This window comes from Amblyomma maculatum, chromosome 3, assembly GCF_055883805.1.
Source record: "Amblyomma maculatum isolate TAMU_Amacu chromosome 3, ASM5588380v1, whole genome shotgun sequence".
Lineage (NCBI taxonomy): Eukaryota > Metazoa > Arthropoda > Arachnida > Ixodida > Ixodidae > Amblyomma > Amblyomma maculatum.
This window is the reverse complement of record NC_139346.1, coordinates 134,812,472-134,831,876: the sequence shown is the minus strand read 5'-3', so window position 1 is coordinate 134,831,876 and position 19,405 is coordinate 134,812,472. Positions and strand designations below refer to the sequence as shown.

At 47.2% G+C, this 19,405-nt stretch overlaps 1 protein-coding gene across 1 annotated transcript in view; it reads right to left on the bottom strand.

Moving 5' to 3' along the window:
* LOC146196122 (neprilysin-1-like) overlaps positions 1-15,339 on the bottom strand; it is a 40,609-nt gene extending 25,270 nt beyond the window's left edge. The window contains exons 1-8 of the mRNA XM_084596327.1: positions 15,166-15,339; positions 13,519-13,608; positions 12,196-12,410; positions 10,491-10,658; positions 9,321-9,404; positions 4,318-4,445; positions 3,393-3,624; positions 2,977-3,075 (exon numbers count right to left, since the gene is read on the bottom strand). Coding sequence (XP_084452453.1) covers positions 2,977-3,075; positions 3,393-3,624; positions 4,318-4,445; positions 9,321-9,404; positions 10,491-10,658; positions 12,196-12,410; positions 13,519-13,608; positions 15,166-15,331 — 1,182 coding nt within the window. The 5' untranslated portion in view covers positions 15,332-15,339. The remainder of the gene's footprint in view (positions 1-2,976; positions 3,076-3,392; positions 3,625-4,317; positions 4,446-9,320; positions 9,405-10,490; positions 10,659-12,195; positions 12,411-13,518; positions 13,609-15,165) is intronic.
* Positions 15,340-19,405: the final 4,066 nt, after the last annotated feature.

Below are 19,405 nucleotides of genomic sequence, written 5' to 3'. Positions count from 1 at the left end.
CCGCCCTATATCACGACGATGTCACCGGCATCACGTTTGCAGCCACCGTTTACTACAGGGAGGGTTCACAGCTGCACGCTACTAGCCACAGTGGTCGCTGGTACTGGTCCGCAACTGAACTCGCCACCGACGAGGCACTTCAACACTGCACCAAAGGAACAGATTGTTTCATTCACATCTACACCGATATAGAAACCCTGCAAGCCCGTTCTTATAAGACCTCAATACAACACCGCATCAAACAGCGCTGTCGCTACCTGCGAGAGACTTCACAAGTATCGGTACGAATTCACTGGACACCTGGACATCACGCACAAGGAACTGGGAACAGAATGGCCCACGAGGCCGCTAGCGCGCAGCTAGAGGAAGACCACCGGCATAGCCTTGATGTGGACCTGCACAACTCGGACCACCGTTACTCTTCTCCCGTCTCCATCATACCGGACTCTGTCATCACGCGGCTAAACATGAGCGGAGGGGTTTGTTGCGGAACCTTGTCCCCGATATTACTCCTACAATCCCTTCTGGCCTCTCTAGTCCTGCCCAAGTTCTAACTCGCAAGGCGCGAGCCGGTGCAGCGTATGCACCGGACATCCTGGGTCAATGACGCCGAACCAAGATCAGCTGCCCCAACTGCCCTGCTGACTCCGTTGACCTGCAGCACTTGATCTGGACCTGTTCTGGCACGGCTGGCCACCGCGCACGCTACACATCTGCTCACCACATTCAGACTTACGAAGACTGGACAGCCCCCAATACCAACGCTAAGCGCAAGCTTAGTGCCCTGCTCGACTTCATGTCGGAGTCTGGCGCCCTCAACCTCACCTAACATACCCCCTTCCCCTCTAGGCCTCAGGTCTTCCTTGTGAATAAAGGTTTATGAATGAATGAATGAATGAATGAATGAATGAATGAATGAATGAATGCTCCGAGGTATGCTCGAGGCATTTTCGTAACGTTGCTAGATGGCGCCCCAACTTCCTTCACCGAAAGTTCCACACTGGTGTCTTTTGCCTCCTCAGTCTCGTCGCAGACGGTTCTGATTTCTCATCATGCGCGGCAAAACCAAATAAGCACTGTTTTCAAGCTTAGTACGCAACAAAATAGTCAACCGCATGCAAGCTTTCTGCACGGTTGCACTTCAAACGAACCTCTGATTGAGGCATAATTTTTGAAAACGTTCAGCTAGCTAGAATAGAGCAGCACAAGCCAGTGTATAAATTTCAAGGTGCTCTTTTCAGAGCATTCACTTTATATCGTATTTGTGCCTTGATAACCTCGACGGAGGCCTTTACACAAGAAGTGGGGCAAACATAAACGAAAAAGCACAGTACTACAGAACTATTTCGAAGCGCCTCAATACACATAACGATTCTGACTTCGAAAGCACACGATAGCTCCGACTTCTCTGGAAAGGTCAGAAGTACGGAGGACAATGACCGGGAATATGGAGTAGTTCGGGCGGGAGGGCAGCACACTTGCTGCTGGTGACCGGTGTGAAACAAGATGCGTGGGGATTGTGCGAAAACGTAAGGTTTCTTCTGAAGTTGAAAAAAAAAATGAAACAAACGAACATTAAATAGTATTGTTGCGACGATGTACACCGGATTAACGGATTTGAGAGTGATTTTCGAGATGACATGCCGATACAAAAGATGGTTGGGTTGCTTACTTTTTGGGGCGCGACGTCCGAAAGCGAGTCAGGCCATAATTGGAACTGATTGCGCGAAATGCTCGTACTTTCTGTAGTGTAACTTTCTAGTACTTCAGTAGTAAGTAATATTCTGTCTTTGGCCACAAGTTTGAATGCATAAAGCAGTTATTCTCTGAACGTCATATCAATGCAGCTTCCAACACTATCAAAAAGCCGGGCCGTTGTGCTTGGTGCTGAGGAGTATGTAGTGGCAAAGAACATCTCGTGAATTCGCGCCATACGAGGCAGCTGCTGGCGAATTCCCTCAGAAATGATAGGGTGCAGGTGTTCGGCCGGGAGATATGGTGCATCATATACGGACTGATTATAGAAAGCTGAGGCAGTATAGTAATGGACGGAATAGGGAGTTAAATCAGGCGGAAATTTGCACTTCGTTGGACATAGGCGCATTTCACGGTGTCGAACCCTAGTGAAAAAATCTATATGAGTGACAATAACCTCATACAAATTCTCATATTAAACTCGTACAACTCTCGTTCAATGTATGAAAAATATATGAAATTGTATGACACTTGTATGAGTTTAGTATGAGGACTTTGTATGAGGTTATTGTGATGGCTTTTTTCACCAGGGAAGTTTCCATAGTTAAATCTTCTACAAGCATTGGCGGCTGTATGCTGGCACAGAAAAAAAAGAGCTTCAAACTAGGCGTCATACCTCTCTTCTATAGGCACACCCGCTTTCATAATGACGCCAAAAGCACAGAAGGTTAAGAGATTGCTTAAGGGGTTCACTGAACTGAATACGTTGACAAGTTGCACAATGTTGAAGTGCGAAGTGCCGAACCACGAACCAATCGAAAAACGAGAGTAAAATGTGTCGCCTGTAGCAAATCATCTAACAACCATCCCTTCCACCATAGAGCCTTCGGTGCCTTCTTATGTGGAATAAGCGTGGTTTCAATGAATCAGTTTTACAACCACCCACTATTAAGTAGTGGGATCAAATCAACGAACAAATAATGATTTCTTAAAAAAAGCGAGTGCGATTAGGCTACGTGATTAGAATGAAAATTCATTTCTTTCGTGCTGATATCTCCTGGTTCCTTCCAATAAAACTTGATTTTTTTTTTTTTTTTTTTGTCCCAGCCGTCAATATTTCTTGTCACTTTCGCGTCCCCCTTAAATACCCTGTCCATCCGTCTTTCTTAGGTTCTCAAAAATCAAAAATACTTTTTCCATGTTTTATTCAAACACACTTGGGCGGGCATCGGTAACGTTCAGGCGCTGGCTGCAGGGTAAGACGGCGCTCGCGCATCATACCTTGTAGTTGCATACGGCATAGTCGTCGATTCGCGACTTGGCGTAGTCGCTGAAGAAGCTACTGAAGGCGGACACGACACCGGTGAACTTGGCAAAGTGCTGCGGCAACAAATAAGGCAGTGAACCCTACAGCAAACGGACAGCACCTTAAGCAAACAAATTAAGGCTCGAAAGATTAATGCACGATATTCTGAGCCGTTTTTGTCCTATTTTATCATAACGAAGGCGGGGTATATATTGATTGCTTTTCAAATAAATATTTTTTTTGGGAGAGTACGCGCTAGTTTCCGCGCTGCTCCCTTCATTATTGCCGCACCAAATAGACTCAATATCTACTTTAATGTTGGGATAGTCTTCAAAAGAGGATAGCATACAGATCTATGGTTGGCCGCAGTTAAGCGAAAATGGCGACGTACGTTCTTGAAGTTGAGGGAGTTCTTCTTGGCGTAGTGCTCGAAGTGAAGCGCGTGCATAGTGAGTGACATGACGGCGTCCACACTACGCAGGCAGACACGCCAGCGCTCGGGCAGCTCGCTGTAGCCCAACTGGCGCTCCCACTGCAGCTTGGCCAACGACTGGGCCCGCGTCGGAAGGAAGGAGGCCAGCGTGCACATCACCCGGTAGCCCAGGTAGTTGAGCAGCGTGTGCCTGCGAGATAAGGTTCAGAGTCTCTTTTTTAACAGCGATGCGATATCCAAGTGGAAAAGAAAAAGAAATCCGAATGGAAACGTGGCCCATGCCGAAACGACCCGTGTTCTTCTACGCGTTGCCTAGGTAGGCCACGCAATCACTCCGGCGCGAAATTACGAAGCTGGCCGGCGTCAAAATCGCATTTAGTTCATTGTGACATCGCATGGGGCTAAATGGACGCTGTTGTCTAGGTACTAGATCCAAGGTTTCTAACGATGCATGAATAGCACTTCCGAGAATTTTATTTAATGTGTCAACCTTTATTCTGCCCGCAACGCGCTTTCAAAACAAGCCGTGGGTTTATCTTAAAACTACAGTGCAGCGCGTTTTGCTTGCATTCTCGATATTTAAAGGCGCGAATAAGACGATACAAAGCAGTGAAAAAGACGGAACGAAGCGCCACAGCCCTGGCATGCGATCTGCAAATCCCCCCCCCCCCCCCCCCCCTCTTCCTCACCTCGTGACCAGTCAGAGCTCAGCCATGCCACCTGAGACCATTAGCCCTGTCTAACAGAGGGTCATTTTCGCTTGCACAGAGCCCTCTATTGCACTAGATATGTTTTCGTATTGATTTATCAGGCCTTGGCGCACTCTTGCCGAGCACAGATTTCCCGCTCATCACCTATCTTATACAAGAAGAGGATCCCATACCTTGTGGTAGTCTCGAGTATCTTCATGAGCTTTTCCAAGAACTTGGGTGACTTGACAATTACTGTCGCGTTGCTCGTCACGGCGTGGTCGTCGTCGAACAGCGCCGATAGGAAGGCAGCCCAGCTCCACTGTGCAAACGAACAAGGAGGACAGCATTAGCCGCAAAGGTCGTGGGCCTTATGCTTTCTTCAACTGGAACAAGTCTAAACGCGAGGAATGCCGATGGAACCGAATATTCTCTGCCCAATCTCATGCTTGACGGGAACTTTCGTCGATTTACAAAACCAAAGACCGCATTGGGACGCGTCAGATACGATAATACAGGTATGTCCTCGTCTTAAACTTTTATGTTCGCATTGCGTCAGTAGTTGACGTGAAGTTTTAGAAGACATTTGCAGGCGCATGCAAGCTCCTCGCGCAAGTAGACGGCGGTAGCATTTCGGATCACGGCGCTGAGCTTAACTGCCGAAGGCCTTACCAATGGTGTAGCGACTAGAGCAATCAAGTACGTTCGATATTTCTGAAGCCTGTTTCAATTATTCTTGACTCGGCGGCTGCGCAGACATAGTTTGTTGCGTGAAAATATTCTTTACGGTAGTGGTTAAGCAACCCCTGAGATTTAGTTTACTCGTCCCACACGGCCACGGAGCAAGTATCCTTTCTTTATTGCTTTGTTGCGTGGGTTAGGTTGCACATAGCAATATGTAATATAGTATCACATGTCGAAAAGCATTGTACGTGATAGCATAGGTATACGTCACACAGTGATTTACAACATTTCAGGTAAGGAATGCCAATCATTTTCGCTTTCCCTTCTATCCTCTATTTTAAAGCATTTGTGATTTTCAGATTTTATTTAGTGCACTACTATTAACAAGAATCTGCGATTCAACGCTATCTCCTTCCTTTTGAACGTGGCTGTGACTTTATTAAATTTTAGTCGGGAAGTAAAGAGCCATTTCTCTCTCAATAAGCTGCGCTCTCTTCCTCTCACTTAACGTTTCCTCTATCATTTTTGTAACGATATTTATTGCCTCAGGGCATCAGTAGGATATGATATGAAGAATGAGGAAGTGCTTAAATATATGGAAAAAGGTTTTCTGATTTTATGAAGTCCAGGAGTGAGCGATGATGTGGTCGGTGCATCCAAACAATATACGAGGCAGGGTTGCTTGCTGAAAGGCCAGCTATCGTCAAGTGCCGGATTCGTGTCGGTTTCAGTGCCGGGCAGTCCCACAGCAAGTAGTGAATGTCGGCTTCTACATTTTCGTTTTTACATATCGGACAACCTGGGCGGGGATAGAAGTGTCAGAAGTGAGACCACGTCCGAGTAACAGCTGGTGTGAGGGCAGCACCGACCTGGATCCTCCTAAGCGCAACCTCCTCTGCACGAGGCCGCGGGGGAGGGTTACCGCACACGGAAGGATAAAAGCACATGTGCGGGGCTGGAGGTGTTCCTTTCTTGATAAAAGGAGGGAAGCGTTGTCCACATCAAGGAGTCGTGGAAATGGTGAGTCTTAGGTCACAAGGGGGGTCGTTAAATCTGCGTTACATTGGGAAAGCAGAAGGTCTCGTGGGACCCACTCAATGCGTACTGATTGCGGGATGTGCACCGCAAGCTGGTGGATGTCTTGACATTTTAAGCAACGGCTGACGTCGGAGCAAACGAAATGCTTGAAGTGCGTCAACGTGACAACGGGGGCCGTAGGGAGCATGGTAATGGCGGCCACGGAACATAGTGCCTTCTGAGCTGCCACGAGCTCAGCGCAGAAAGATGCAGGTTCCGAAATTTGAAACGTAGAGGTCTGATTCAAGCTAGGTCTCCACGGACAGTACATTGCTGTTTTTGCCTCACAGCCTTGTATGCTTGCATTCACGTAGACTACAACGGGCCCTTCAGGCAGGTGAGCATCTTTTTCTTCAAATATCTGGCGAAGCAAGGATGCCGAGTTGCCAGACGTTGGTGTGAGGTTATAAGTTGGCTTGTTTTCGCCTAACTGTACATACTTCCAGGGAGGGAGAACTGGCGCAGGTGTCTGAAAAATAATGTATGAAGTTGCATACGCCCTCTAGTGCTTGCGTGGAATGTGATAGAGTAGCCTTAAGTCTGCGAGCATCATGGCGCTGCTGCACTAGCTCATCGATGGTGTTGAGCTGCACATTCTCTTGTAACGCTACGACCGGAGTGATTCGTGGAAGGTATGTAATGGTTCCCACAGCTTCTCGATTCACGACTTCAGGGCGTTCCCATTGTGCTCTTGTAAGATGCTGGAACTGGGCTTGATAAGCAATACGGGGCTTCGAAACCGCCCTCACCAGCTGGCGTGCAACAGACAAGCCAGCGCCCCCCGCTTTAGGAGCTATTCTTCTAATCAAACCCACAGTCTGAATGGCTTGCTTTTTCGCCTGAGAAAACCAAGCAGTCGCTGATCCTGTTTGGTGGATTCTTAACCCCAGAATTTTTACGCTTGGACTTCCTTGTAGCGGGGTGCCTGATAGAGAGAGACGAATTGGACTCGCAGTAGCTAGGTTTACGGTGTCCCCAGCGGTTAGCAAGAGACGTGTATGTAGTTTTACACACGGAAAGCTGAAGGCCAATGGAAGAAACGTGATCAGAGGTAATATCTAAAGCTGACTGAAGGGCAGCCTTATGAGTGAGCAGATCTTGGGGAATGCTTCATACCGTAATATCATCGTATAGCAGGAGCCTCATCTCAGCGGTGACATGTAAGCACCATGGCAGTGAGATGAAAGCAATAATAAACAACGTCGGAGACAATACTGATCCCTGGGGCACGCCACGTAGTGAAACGAATCAATCAACTGTGCACCACTGAGGCGTATTGCAAATTTTTTTTCGTCCAAAAATGATGCGACAAAACTGCGTACTCTCGGAGGGAGATGAAGCATGTCAATGGCGTTCAGGATTGCAGCATGATTAATGTTGTATGCTTTTTCAACGTCCATTGCTAATATTATAGGCACGTTGTGACTGCGATTAGATGACAGAACTGCTGATTCCAAGACCCTCAACCCGTCCTCAGTACCTATGTATGGACGAAATCCAACTTGAGCGGGGTGATAAAAACCATGATGTTCAAGCCTCCAAGAAAGTCATGTGGCTAGCATTTTCTCTGCAAGGCAAGCTTGCACAGTGTCCAATCTTTATTCCGAAGATCGCCGCGCGTTGCTCAAAATAAACCCAAGCCTACCTGATAACCTCCAGTCTCTGCCGATATTAGACTACTGGAAAGGTTTAACTACCGTGCGCTCTTTTCTTACGGAAGCGGGGCACGCTGCTGCTCTTGATGATGGTATCTAATGCATTTCACTTCGTCACTTTTTTTTTTTGCTCGTCTAGCTATCGATCTCTCATGACCGCTATCTGCCGTCACCACATTTCCCAGCTAGACACATTCCCTTGATGCTTCCAAAAACTTGTAGCTTGTAATGAACTTTAATCATTTCTCAGAATGCTAAACAATAAATTAGTTTTCTTCGTTATTCTCAACGCCCCCTTTCTGTTTTGAAAGCTTGCGTCCTCAACCAAGCTTTGCAATTTTTTCACTCAGTCACGATCGCAATTGAGCAATGTGAACATCACAGGTTTCTCAGGTTTTCCCCATTATTTTTATCCCCACTCCTTCTCAATCCAATACTGAATACACACAACACTAGTCAGGGGCACTGGCTTTCCTGACTGTTGTTTTAGTAATTTGCGGCTCCGGATAACATTCTTTGTGCAGCCCATGTGATATTTCCTACCGCCTTTACATGTGCCTCCTCCTCGTCCTACTTAAGCAATGATGCTTGTATTAATGCTGCTGTTTCGACTGATCGAACAGATAGAATGCTTTCTCGTAGTCTACGAAAGCATATCTTTCTCGGTTTTTCTAACTTAACTAACAAAAATAGTTAGAAATGGCGAATGTATGGCTCTTTAGCCAGAGCCATCTGCGAGAGGAGTGTGGTATAACGTAGGCTATGGCTTTGAGTCAGATGTAACCCCGAGCAGAAAACAAAGTAATAGGTTTCGCCTCGTGAAGGACAGCAGCTTAGGAGACCGAAAACGTATCAAGCACAAAACTTTCCCGGCAATTACTCGGAAGTATCAGCATGATCAAAGTGAGAACAGCTGAACCTTTGGGCATTTAAAAGTCAACTGCTTGTTCAAAGCGCGAAAGTATGGCACCCAGCATCTTCCAGTGAAAAATTATGAGCAGTGTCATTACACTGCCATTACACATTGCTACACTTGTGGTTATCAACTGCAGGAGAAGGAAACCGGGCTAGTTCGTATTTGGAACGCTTGTGGGAAGCGCTTAAAGCCCGAATGTCAGGTCATTACCAATCGCACGTGCGCCAGAGTCAACGTTGTTCTCCGGACGTCTGCTTTACGGAAAGAACCACGCTGATGTTTGAGCAAATTTGTGTATATTCGTCATCGATTTTAGCTCAAACATTTACAGAACAAGAAGACTAAGAAATACAGCACAAGCGCTAAGTTGTCACAAGAAAAGAGCACACTGGGCAAGAAATTAACTATACCAGAGCAAACGCATGGGCTAGTTGTAGAATAACAATGAAACACCGCGCAAAGTTCGAGCCCAGATAACACGAAAGATACCACAAGTGTCTCAAGACTTCAACATCAAACGGACAGTTCGTAGAGACACTGAATGCTACTAGGGCAACTGACTTACGATCACCGTAAAAAGAAATAACGCGCAGCTCCGTGTTTCCGTATTTTGATGCCTCTTTTCTAAGTACTCTTATGTTTCTATTTAGAATCGCTGTAAGCTAGGCCATTTATATAAATTGGATGTGGGAAACATGCAGAAAAAAATAAGTAGGAAGTGGGAGACATTGAGGAGCGAAGCGAAGTTGAAATGAAGGATGAAATGAAGGATCAAATCGACGCTAATGCCGTCTTTGTAGCCTCTTGCAGGAGTAAAAGCCAGCAGCCTCATATGTCTCCGCCACCTCGCTTAGAAGGAACTCACGTTTTCGGCAGTTTGCAGTTCGTCCAGGGGGACCACTTCGAACTGCGCCGATTCCGGCAGCCAACCCGAAGTACCGTCCATGCCCTGCATTTCGGAAGAGCATATGCGCTTGGCACATATCCACGGCAAATGATCTGCTTTTCGCACACTTCAGAGGGTAAGCACCCTATAGCTTTCTCACTCCAGACATCACACAAACGTCTGAATCTGTTTCGTTCAATGCTAGTTAAGAAGCGGCCGATCTTCATCGGCCTCTGTCAAAGAAAAATGTTGATCAGTTGACTGAGTGCGTAAGTAATCCAACTACCTATAGTGCATAACAGGCTCTATTAAGATGTGGACACCTCAAACGCGTTCATATCAGCAGCGTGCCGGTCAGTGGTTGTGTTGGTGGGGGTTCCTGTGCAAGCACGGATCGTCTAGGCTTGCGTAAATTTTCTTATCACAAATGCCCCCCGCTTCCTCGGCAAAGGTTCGAGCCTTTATGTTCCATTTGTGCTTGGTTTTGCTTATGTGGCCTTTAATGGTTCGTATAATGCGTTGTGCCTCCTGAATACTGACCGGCTGCCTGTTTTATGTAGCTGATCCGGAGTGTCTATGATAAACGTCATTCTACTATGAATTATGCACTCTCGTGACTTTTAGCGACCTCTAAGCGATATTTACCAATTTCGGCTTGGTAGCTACTAAAACGTAGTTCGCTTTATAGATGGCAGAATGACTGAGTGTACTAGCGCGAAAATATCAGAGCTCTTCTGGTGTGCCTTATTTAAAATCCTGGAAAATAGCAGTTATACACTACATGGTATGCATCCACGATGACACGTTGGCATAAAAAATAACAAGAATAACCAGCACGCAACGCTAGGCGTCTTGAACGCTTTCTGAAATGAAATAGTACATAGTGCTATTTCATTTCAGAAAGCGTTCAAGACGCCTAGCGTTGCGTGCTCGTTATTCTTGTTATTTTTTATGCCAACGTGTCACCGTGGATGCATACTGAGATTTCTGGTAGCCATTGTTGGAATTTTGCGCAGGCTTGAGGTAACTCCTAAATCGGTAGCATGAATTCTGCATTTGTTCATACCAGCGAACTGCCTTGTTTTACACTAACATAAAAGGCGCTTATCCACCTATACTCTTCGTACACTGTGCAGCATCAGCCCTCACCTCGGCCAACTGCTGCTCCAGGTCAACAATTTCCGCGGCCAGCGATACCGAGTCGTTCCTCTCGTTAACGAAGTTGAGTGCGTCTGTGACCAGCTGCCGATAACCGGCCAGGTCGAAAGACACGTCGAAGTATCGATGGCGTGTCAAAGACAGCTCAGGCTCATCGATCTGCACAAAAATAAAGAGGAGGCGAGAGGGAAGTGACTAAAGTTTGAAAATTTCAGAAATATGCACAGCAGGATTGTGCAGCGTGCAGGATCGGCACGCTGCACAATATATACGCGGCAATGCATCACAATATTGGAATTAAAGAGAAATTGAGCTGCATTACTAAATACTTTCCAAAAATCACGTGAAAGTAATTAGATTACATTACCTATTACTATTCCCGTAAAGTTACATTAAAGTTACTTCCGACAATTAATGCCGTTACTCTCAAATCAGTCGCCACTTTCCGTGCTTACAAAAACTAAGTAGTGAAAGAAGCAATAATCTTGCTCCAACATCCCGATGCACACACTCTATGCTTTCCAGAATAATTACGTCTCAGAACATTATTCCCTCTCTCTCGTTTCTCATATCACGGGCCATTACAAAAGGTAAAAGAGCCACGACACCGCAAGAAAAACTGTAGCACTTTCTAACACTCGTCACCTGAATGCGTTCAAGGAAAACGAGCGATGAAGCCAGCGCATTGCTGCCAGGAGCTGTTTCCACCATTTCAAACCATCGAGGCAGATTATTTACTGCCTAAACAGGAGCAGGAATCGACCTCGACCAACACCACCTTGAAGACTGCTAGAGGGTGTTGCCTGGACAGCTTCCGCTAGGTGGCGTTCGCGACATGGGCACTTCCGCCCGTCATGCGCTACCGTGAAGGCCGCTCCCCACGCATCCTCCTGCGGTTAACTTTATTGTGGCACACGCCACCACGTGATCGGTTGCACAATTCCCTTTGTACTGTTTCTGCTTCTCTGGTGCCACTCTCTCCAGTACTCCTCCGACAACGCCCGCTATTAGGCTACGTGGTGTGCTATTTAGGTTCACAATTAGAGATGCATATATTTCAAATCCCTATCGAAAAGAAGACTCCAGCTTAAGTGGCAGATGCATGCTTAGTGGGAAGCGAACTGGCATGAAATCAACGCATTCGCTTAAAGGAGGACGGTTGAGACAAAATTCTGATGCAAACGACGGAAATCTGGCCTTATATTGGGTTTGTGTATTGATGCTACACGCCGATGCCATCTTAAAGGTTGTGCCGTTTTTTGACAACGCCTATTACTACAACGCCTATTTCTTCCAAAATACCGTCAGCCACGTTTTTTTATCATTTGTTTTAAGATAAAACTCGTAAAATAATTAAGCATGCACATGAAAGTGGCGTTGCCTATTTCTGAATCGACAATATATCCTTCAAGCCGGCAATTAAGAAGTTAGCTTATTAGCATTTCGTAATAATTTAACTTCGGCGAACGAAAATATGTCTGCAGACTAAACTAAGGAAATCTCAACAACCGTCAGTGTGTTTTACTGGGCTACGAAACTTCGTCCTTTTTTTTTAGTTTGAATAAATTTAAGCTGCTACATCATTATGTAGGGTCCAGGAAATTATAAGGCGCAGCGGAGAATTTTCTCCTGGTGTCCACTACCTTCTGTTGGTAAGATACGGTTGAGTGAGTGAGTGAGTGACAAAATCACTCGCCTGCAGAGTGATTGCGCCCGTAGCGTCGGAGCTCGCGCTGACATAGGCGAACGGGTGTATGGCCAGGTCTCTAACCAGCATGCCAGTGATCTCCTCCAGGTCCGGCTCTGGTCCAGACTCTGGCGGCTCACTGCCGGCAGCCAACGGCCACAGGTCCAGGTAGAGGTGACGGAATACGTTGCGTAACGGGCCGAAGCCCTTCATGTCGATGGAATCTGCGCCCAAGGGGCGACAATGTCTATTAAAGGCTCAAAAATGTGGTTGATCAGGCTCTTAAAAATAGCTCAGTCGTTAATACTCCAACAGACAGACGCGGAGGCTGATGGGCGCTATAGCTCATTGCTATATTCTCTTTCTTTTATGACAACCGTCAATCACATGATTCGTTTTCGACACGCGGATAGTGCTCTCTAGCTTTGAGAAGCCGACTTTACAAATTCCCATTATCCCAGCCGAAAAGCATATTCTGGGCTATATCGAAGTGTAAATCGTCAGAAATCACGCTTTTTGTGTGCGTGTGCGTGCGTGTGCGTGTGCGTGTGCGTGTGCGTGTGCGTGTGTGTGTGTGTGTGTGTGTGTGTGTGTGTGTGTGTGTGTGTGTGTGTGTGTGTGTGTGTGTGTGTGTGTGTGTGTGTGTGTGTGTGTGTGTGTGTGTGTGTGTTTACCGGCGAGAATTGCACGAACGTGGTAATTCCCACCGCTTAAGAATTCCTCCCTTATTGATTCGGTCTTCTTTATGACACGCCATGGAGGCACTACCGCGAAGGTTAAGAGTAAAGAGTATAACACGACAACGCTAATGGATTTCGTCTTCTGGCTGCACTTTCAGATCGTCGTTCACTTAAGTGCACTTTCCTCTTAAATTATTCGCTTATCTTGTAATCTGTGTATTTATTAACCCACACATACTGAGATACAGTAATAGGCTACCGCAAATATATGAGGGACCACCTCCACAGTCATAAAGCCCCTTTAGCCAAGCTGCACGAAAGTGCGTGCGTGGTCTGTAAGAGAAGCGTATATGACTCGAGATTGAGTGGTCCTGGTGGTATTAACTCTGACGTCATCTTTCCGTCTTAAAAGGCAAAGCCCAAGTTGCCATATCAGTCATGTCACGTAATCTGGTGACGTCAAACCGACGACCGGTCAGTGCGCAGCCACGTCATCTGCCAAGAGCCACGTTCCAGAGACCTGCGCGGGATTTTTCGCTCACAAAGCCAACGCCGTTAACGCCGACGCTGTATTATAAGACGAAAGGGGCCTTCAACCCGATCGTCACCGGTCAATGTTGAACGGTAAACAGCGAGAACGGAAGAGCCTTACCCGTGTCCTCGCAGGCCTTCAATAGAGCGAATATTTTTGTCGTGGGCAGGCTTTTATTCGCCATTAGGTCCTTGTATATTCGGGCGAAATCTGCAGCAGAAACAATAAGCCCATTTCAGTTACCAGATGTCACTGTTGCACAGCGAGCAGAGCAGGTTACCATCTGGTAACCTCCAGCCTCGCAAAAAAAAGTGAGGGAAAGAAAACAAAAAGTGTGGCCTCATTAACTTAAGCGGAGTTTTTTCATTCTGACTTAAGTTTAAACAAAGAAAGAAACGCAGTGCTCAGACTGAACGAACTGGTTGTGCGGGACCCGGTAACGCGTATTTTAGAGGAGCGGCGAGAACCCGAGTTTCCTTGCTGCTTCTCTTTCCCACGAAGCTGTTTGGTGCGATTAATTTTGAGTAAAATAACTGCAGTAATTTGCTGCGCACCATCCTTTTACGCAGAAATGTTTTTTCCAAAATCAAAACGAAATAAGAAATTTTCTTCCATCGACGTCGGCGCCATGTCCTCGTGTTGTCAATGTGGACATTGTTCTTGTGAAGAAAAATGAGAATATGACGAGGAGGATAATAATGCTCACATGGGTCTGTCGGTCAAAATTCGGCCTGAAAATGTGTGGACACGTTTGAAAATGGTGCTAAGTGGCGCGAATCCTCTTGGTTTATTACTTCCGGTCCGCGATGCGACAGTATTAGGAATACGATTTTACTGAAGTTGGCGAAAGCTCCTATTCATGTCAGTTAAAGGTGTGCATTTATCGCATTATCCAAAATTTCGTTTTGAGTGGGTGTTATTTACGTTAATTGTATAAATGGGTAACTACATCGGTGTGGGGGGGGGGGTTATTTGTCTAAAAACGTCACTTGAAATGATCACGATGTACACCTCCTACAGAAGAAGCACCGCATAGCTTTAATGAATTGCGTCATGGCTCATGCTAACGGCTTCTTAGCGCGGGAAGCGGAAAACGCACTATCTGCGATCCACATTCTTGTACTTGTTGGGGTGGGTTATAGGAGCAGGAAACCGCTATCAGGTAGAGGTCTGACGCCGACAAATGCAAGAGAGAAGGGGCACCATCAATATCATGTGTGGCTGTATACGGGCGGCAGTGTGAGGTGCAATGAGAATAAATAATGAAATCTACGCCCTTGAGCATCGCTGCAAATAAGTTTGCAGATTGGTTTCTCATAAGGTGGAGTGCTGGTGAGTCTGTGGTCAGTAAAAATATCGCGATGAGCTTCCAGTCATATAGTGCCCCGGGTCATACACAGCATTTGCCAGTTTGACCAAATATTTCATCACCCTCCCTCTCCTCCGGCGATGAGGAAGATTGGAATGATTGGGATATCTCATTCGGTAAGATACTCATGCACATGACATGCATGTACAAGGCTGCTAAAAGGAAGCCAAGTCTGCAAAGCGAATTGAAGGGCTTCCAGTTTTGACAGGAAGGCCTACATTATACATGCTGCCCGGAATCGAACATGTAGCAAAGACCAGGAGGCTAGTCTTGGCAAAAGCGTTTATGCGACCTGATCTTCGATGTACGCTACACATGCCACATCAAATCCATCTCCCTCCTATGACTTGAGGGGCGAGACCGCAAAGCGATACGCTGTGCCCCCGTGGCGACCGCACCTTCGAGGAACCAGTAGACAGCGCCCTCGACCTTCTGCACGAGCAGGTCCTGCACCGCCCAGCGCCGTCGGTTGGGCGGCAGCGCGTTCTGTGCCTGCCAACTGCTGCACACGAACTCGTAGAAGTCGCTGCACGGGTCCCGCGCCGAGCTGAACAGGTGCTTCATGTACGACGCTGCATAGGCGCAGAGAGCGAGAGCATGAACATAGCAATGGAAAGGCATGACAGGGCATTTTGCTTTTTCTTCAGATAGATGGCAAGACATATGGGAAACGCACACTCCTGTTACTTTTTAAGGATTCTGCGATACAAAGGCCTGTCTAAATGTCGCTAATATATGGAGTAACAGAAGTCAAAGACAAGGCCCGTCACGATCCTTTTGGGTTATTGCATTCCAGAAAGAAGCGAGTTGGAAGCATTTCTAAGACCAGGCATCTCAAAATAACCTAGCTATGACGCGATGACAGTGTATTATAGGACGAAAATCAAGCCCATACATTGAGCAACTATTGCATCTGTATTACTATTTAAAGCACACATCTAATATCGGACTGCACTACTGTCATTCTATTTCGATGTTGAGGCGGCTGCATTTCATTTCAGCGTATTCACCTGCTGCGCTCATCAGTGCTCGTCGAGTGTGCATCCTGTTAACTTGAAAGGTTATCTGGGTACAGTTCAAGGGGCGTAAATCAATGCATTTTCCAATTTATTATCTTTGCAAAGAGAAAACGCTGCATATATATACTGCTTATAGCATTTCAAACAACTGGCTGTTCCACACAAGTTCACCAGATTATAATTTTCTTTTAGACCATCATTATAGTTCTAGCAGCTACGACTGCGGGCGCTAACCGCATCCCAGGTTTGCTATTTCAGTTCTATCAAAACTGACACATTTCAACCCCGCCGAGATGGCGCAGTGGTTACGGCGTTTGACCACTGCCGAAAGATGCGGGATCGAGTCCAGGCCTCGGCAGCCGCTTTTCGATCTGCCGAAAGATGCGGGATCGAGTCCAGGCCTCGGCAGCCGCTTTTCGATGGAGGCGAAAAGCAAGACGCCCGTGTGCTGTGCAATGTCAGTGCACGTTAAAGAACCCCAGGTGGTCGAAATTTCCGGAGTCTTCCACTGCGGCGTTTCTCATAGCCTGAGTCGCTTTGGGACGTTAAACCCCACAAGCCAAGCCAGACAGGCACATTTTAATGACTGTCGGAGTGACGTCTTTGTTCTCCTCCATATAGTCTTAAAATGGCACACTAATCACCCCCCCCCCCCCCCCCCCCCTGCCATTCCCAATTGCTCCTCCGATTCCTGGGCAGAGAGCGATACCCAAACTCGGCCGCTGGCCGGCAGCGAGCTATAGTGCTGAGGCGAGGTCCCATCCTCTCGTGCCTTGAACTGCAGGACACACACGCGATGCGCTTTTGTTTCCCCTATTTTGTGCAAACAATGCTCTTCTTTTGCCATTTTTAGCATCCGTAAGGAATACAGCACGTTGTGTTAGAAGCAAAATAATAGTTGTGAAGATAAAAAGGACCAAAGAAACCAAGAGCATCGCGCTTCAAAAGCAGAGCAGAAATATAGGCACCTCAATGATGAAATTCGACACAGTTTCAGAGGATATTGTTGGCAAAATCAGCGATTGGCTAAGATATTCACCGAATTCTCAAAATGGAGCGCATCCCCAAAGCCTGAGATGGAGACAGGCATCATTTGTTCAAGTAAACAGAGGTAATTTACTGTTAGGGTATTATGCTTTATTTTTATGATTATGTAACGAAAAGATCACCATAAAAAAACTGAGCACGTTAAATATCCCCAGGTGGTCGAAATTACTCCGTAGCCCTCCACTACGGCTCCCCTTTCTCTCTTTCCACTTTCACTCCCACCCTCATCCCTTCCCTTACGGCGCGGTTTAGGTGTCCACAGAGAACGTGTGACAGATACTGCGCCTTTCCCTTCCTGTGAACCAATTATTATTATTATTATTATTATTATTATTATTATTATTATTATTATTATTATTATTATTATTATTATTATTATTAAATTGAGAGGCGTTCATGTAATCGAATGGCAGTAGTATTTTGCTTAGCGCTTTCACTGTCTTGTCGACGACGCCGCTGGTATTTTTCGTCAGAGGCTGCCTTCGCAGTGAAAATAGAGGTAGCACTCAGGACTTTCGTCAAACGACGTGTGTGATGATTGCAGTGCAGTGGAAACATTGGAGCACATGCTGCTTCGCTGTACCGCATCAGCAGAGCCACGTCGCGAGATGCCCGCGGCGTTAAGGCGCTTGGAGTCATCCCGGACAGCACCGAGACGCTCCTATATGGCCGCGAGGTAGTGCGCGAACCCGTGACAAGACAATGCATGGTGAGCCTCTGTGCGTTCATCGAGCAGGCGGGCTTGAAGTCCCGCTTGCTCTTCGCCAGATAGTACATGCGTGACCCGAACGCTCCACGCGTGCTACCTTGTTCTACCTTGTGCTACCGGCAGCTTTTGCATTGCGTCGCGAGAGCGATCTGTTTGCGATAGGACATTACTTGCGCGCGGCTATGTTTATACACTCATGTCTACTATATTATAAACGATTACAGTGGCCGCTCGCGCGCAGGTATATTTGGACAGTGCTCGGACACTTGCGCGTGAGTGACGCGTACTCATTGTCCTTTTTGTATTTTGTAAATAAGGTACAAAGCTCCCACTGTCCTTTATTCCTATCGCTCCCCTCTGTACTTCACCTGGCTATCCTCTCCCTTTTACCTTTTCTTTCCCGCCTGCCGCCGCTCAGGTGTTTCAGATTTGAGATACCAGTTGCCGCGGCAGGCAACACTTTTCCTTCTTTTTGATTATTTTATAATAAGCCACTACCACCAACACCGAACACGCATAATAATGGCCCGTATCTACTGAACAGTATACTCTCGCCAAAGTTTGCTCAATTGCAGAGAGCTGGGTGCAGCTTACTCTCGCTCTCGCAAGACTCGTCGGCGCACTGCATGGCGTGAAGGCCGGCGGGCGCTTGTCCTCCATGGCCGTCGCCGAACGACGGCTCCGTCGGGGCCGGCTGCTGGCGGAGGCGCTGGGAGCGCCGCAGCGCTGAACGGTGACCCGCGTCCGGAGTGGCTGCAGCCGGCAGTCCGATTCCCTCGAGTCGGGGCGGCGACGCCGAGTCCCCCAGGCGAGACACCCGCCCTGTGACGAAAACGCAGAGCTCCGTGGCTCAGGCTGGAAATACATAGCTGTAAGTACCTTTGCCTTCTTGGCAGACTAGTGCAGATGCGAGTACAGGCGTCAGTTTGTGCGTCTCTATTCTTGTCCCGCATGCCATGCGTGGCGTTCAGGCCGCAATAGTTTAGAAACGATATGTCTAAACTATCAAGCCCGGTAGGCGTGTGTCACTTTAGAAAAAAAGCTCGTATTTTCGATGCAAAAGATACCGAATACTAAGAGTATGCGTGAGTATGCACGCTGCACTTGCAGTTTTTGCGCCGAATGCCAGTCACTAACTTCTGCCGACGGGCATCGTTTGTTTTTTGAAAATAAATAAATTACGTCCACAAGCGTTTTCAAACTGGGCTCCGTGAGCTGCTTGTGTGGGATCCGCGGGTTCCTATTATGCCCCACCTTGCCCCCATTTCCCTGTAGCTGGTTTTTGCCTTGGCACATAGGCCGCGCTCACCTTTGGTGGGCTCCGCGGTGGCGTCGTCTTTCCGGCTGCTGCTGCTCCAGGAGTTCTGCTTCTGAAGGCTCAGGTACTGGACGCGAGCGTCTGCGATCGCAGTCCGTAGTGTCAGTAATTCATTATGATTTATAGGCTAAAGCCTTTAATGGCTCAAGCTCGCGGCCAAGATCATGTCCGTCCGTCCGCCCATAACGCTTTAGTTTGATGACGTCATCAGTGGTGCAGAAATTACGATGAGGTCATCAGTAGCGCTATACGTCGTATCTTGACTAGTCACTAACCAGTACTAATTGCTAACTAGTCACTAACGGGTACAGGTTAGTCTGAGTAATGCCTAATAAGGCATGAGTAATGAGAGACGACTGTAACTATGGCGTAATCATATTGTGACGTCATCGGCCGTAACATCATCATGACGTCATATCTGGCCATGCCATCAATACTGCCGATGACGTCACCAGGCGATTCACGCATATACGAAGCTGACCCCGGCTGGCTGTTTCATCCAGGCGCCCATTGCGGCGCCTTTCATTTGTAGCTTCCTCGATTTT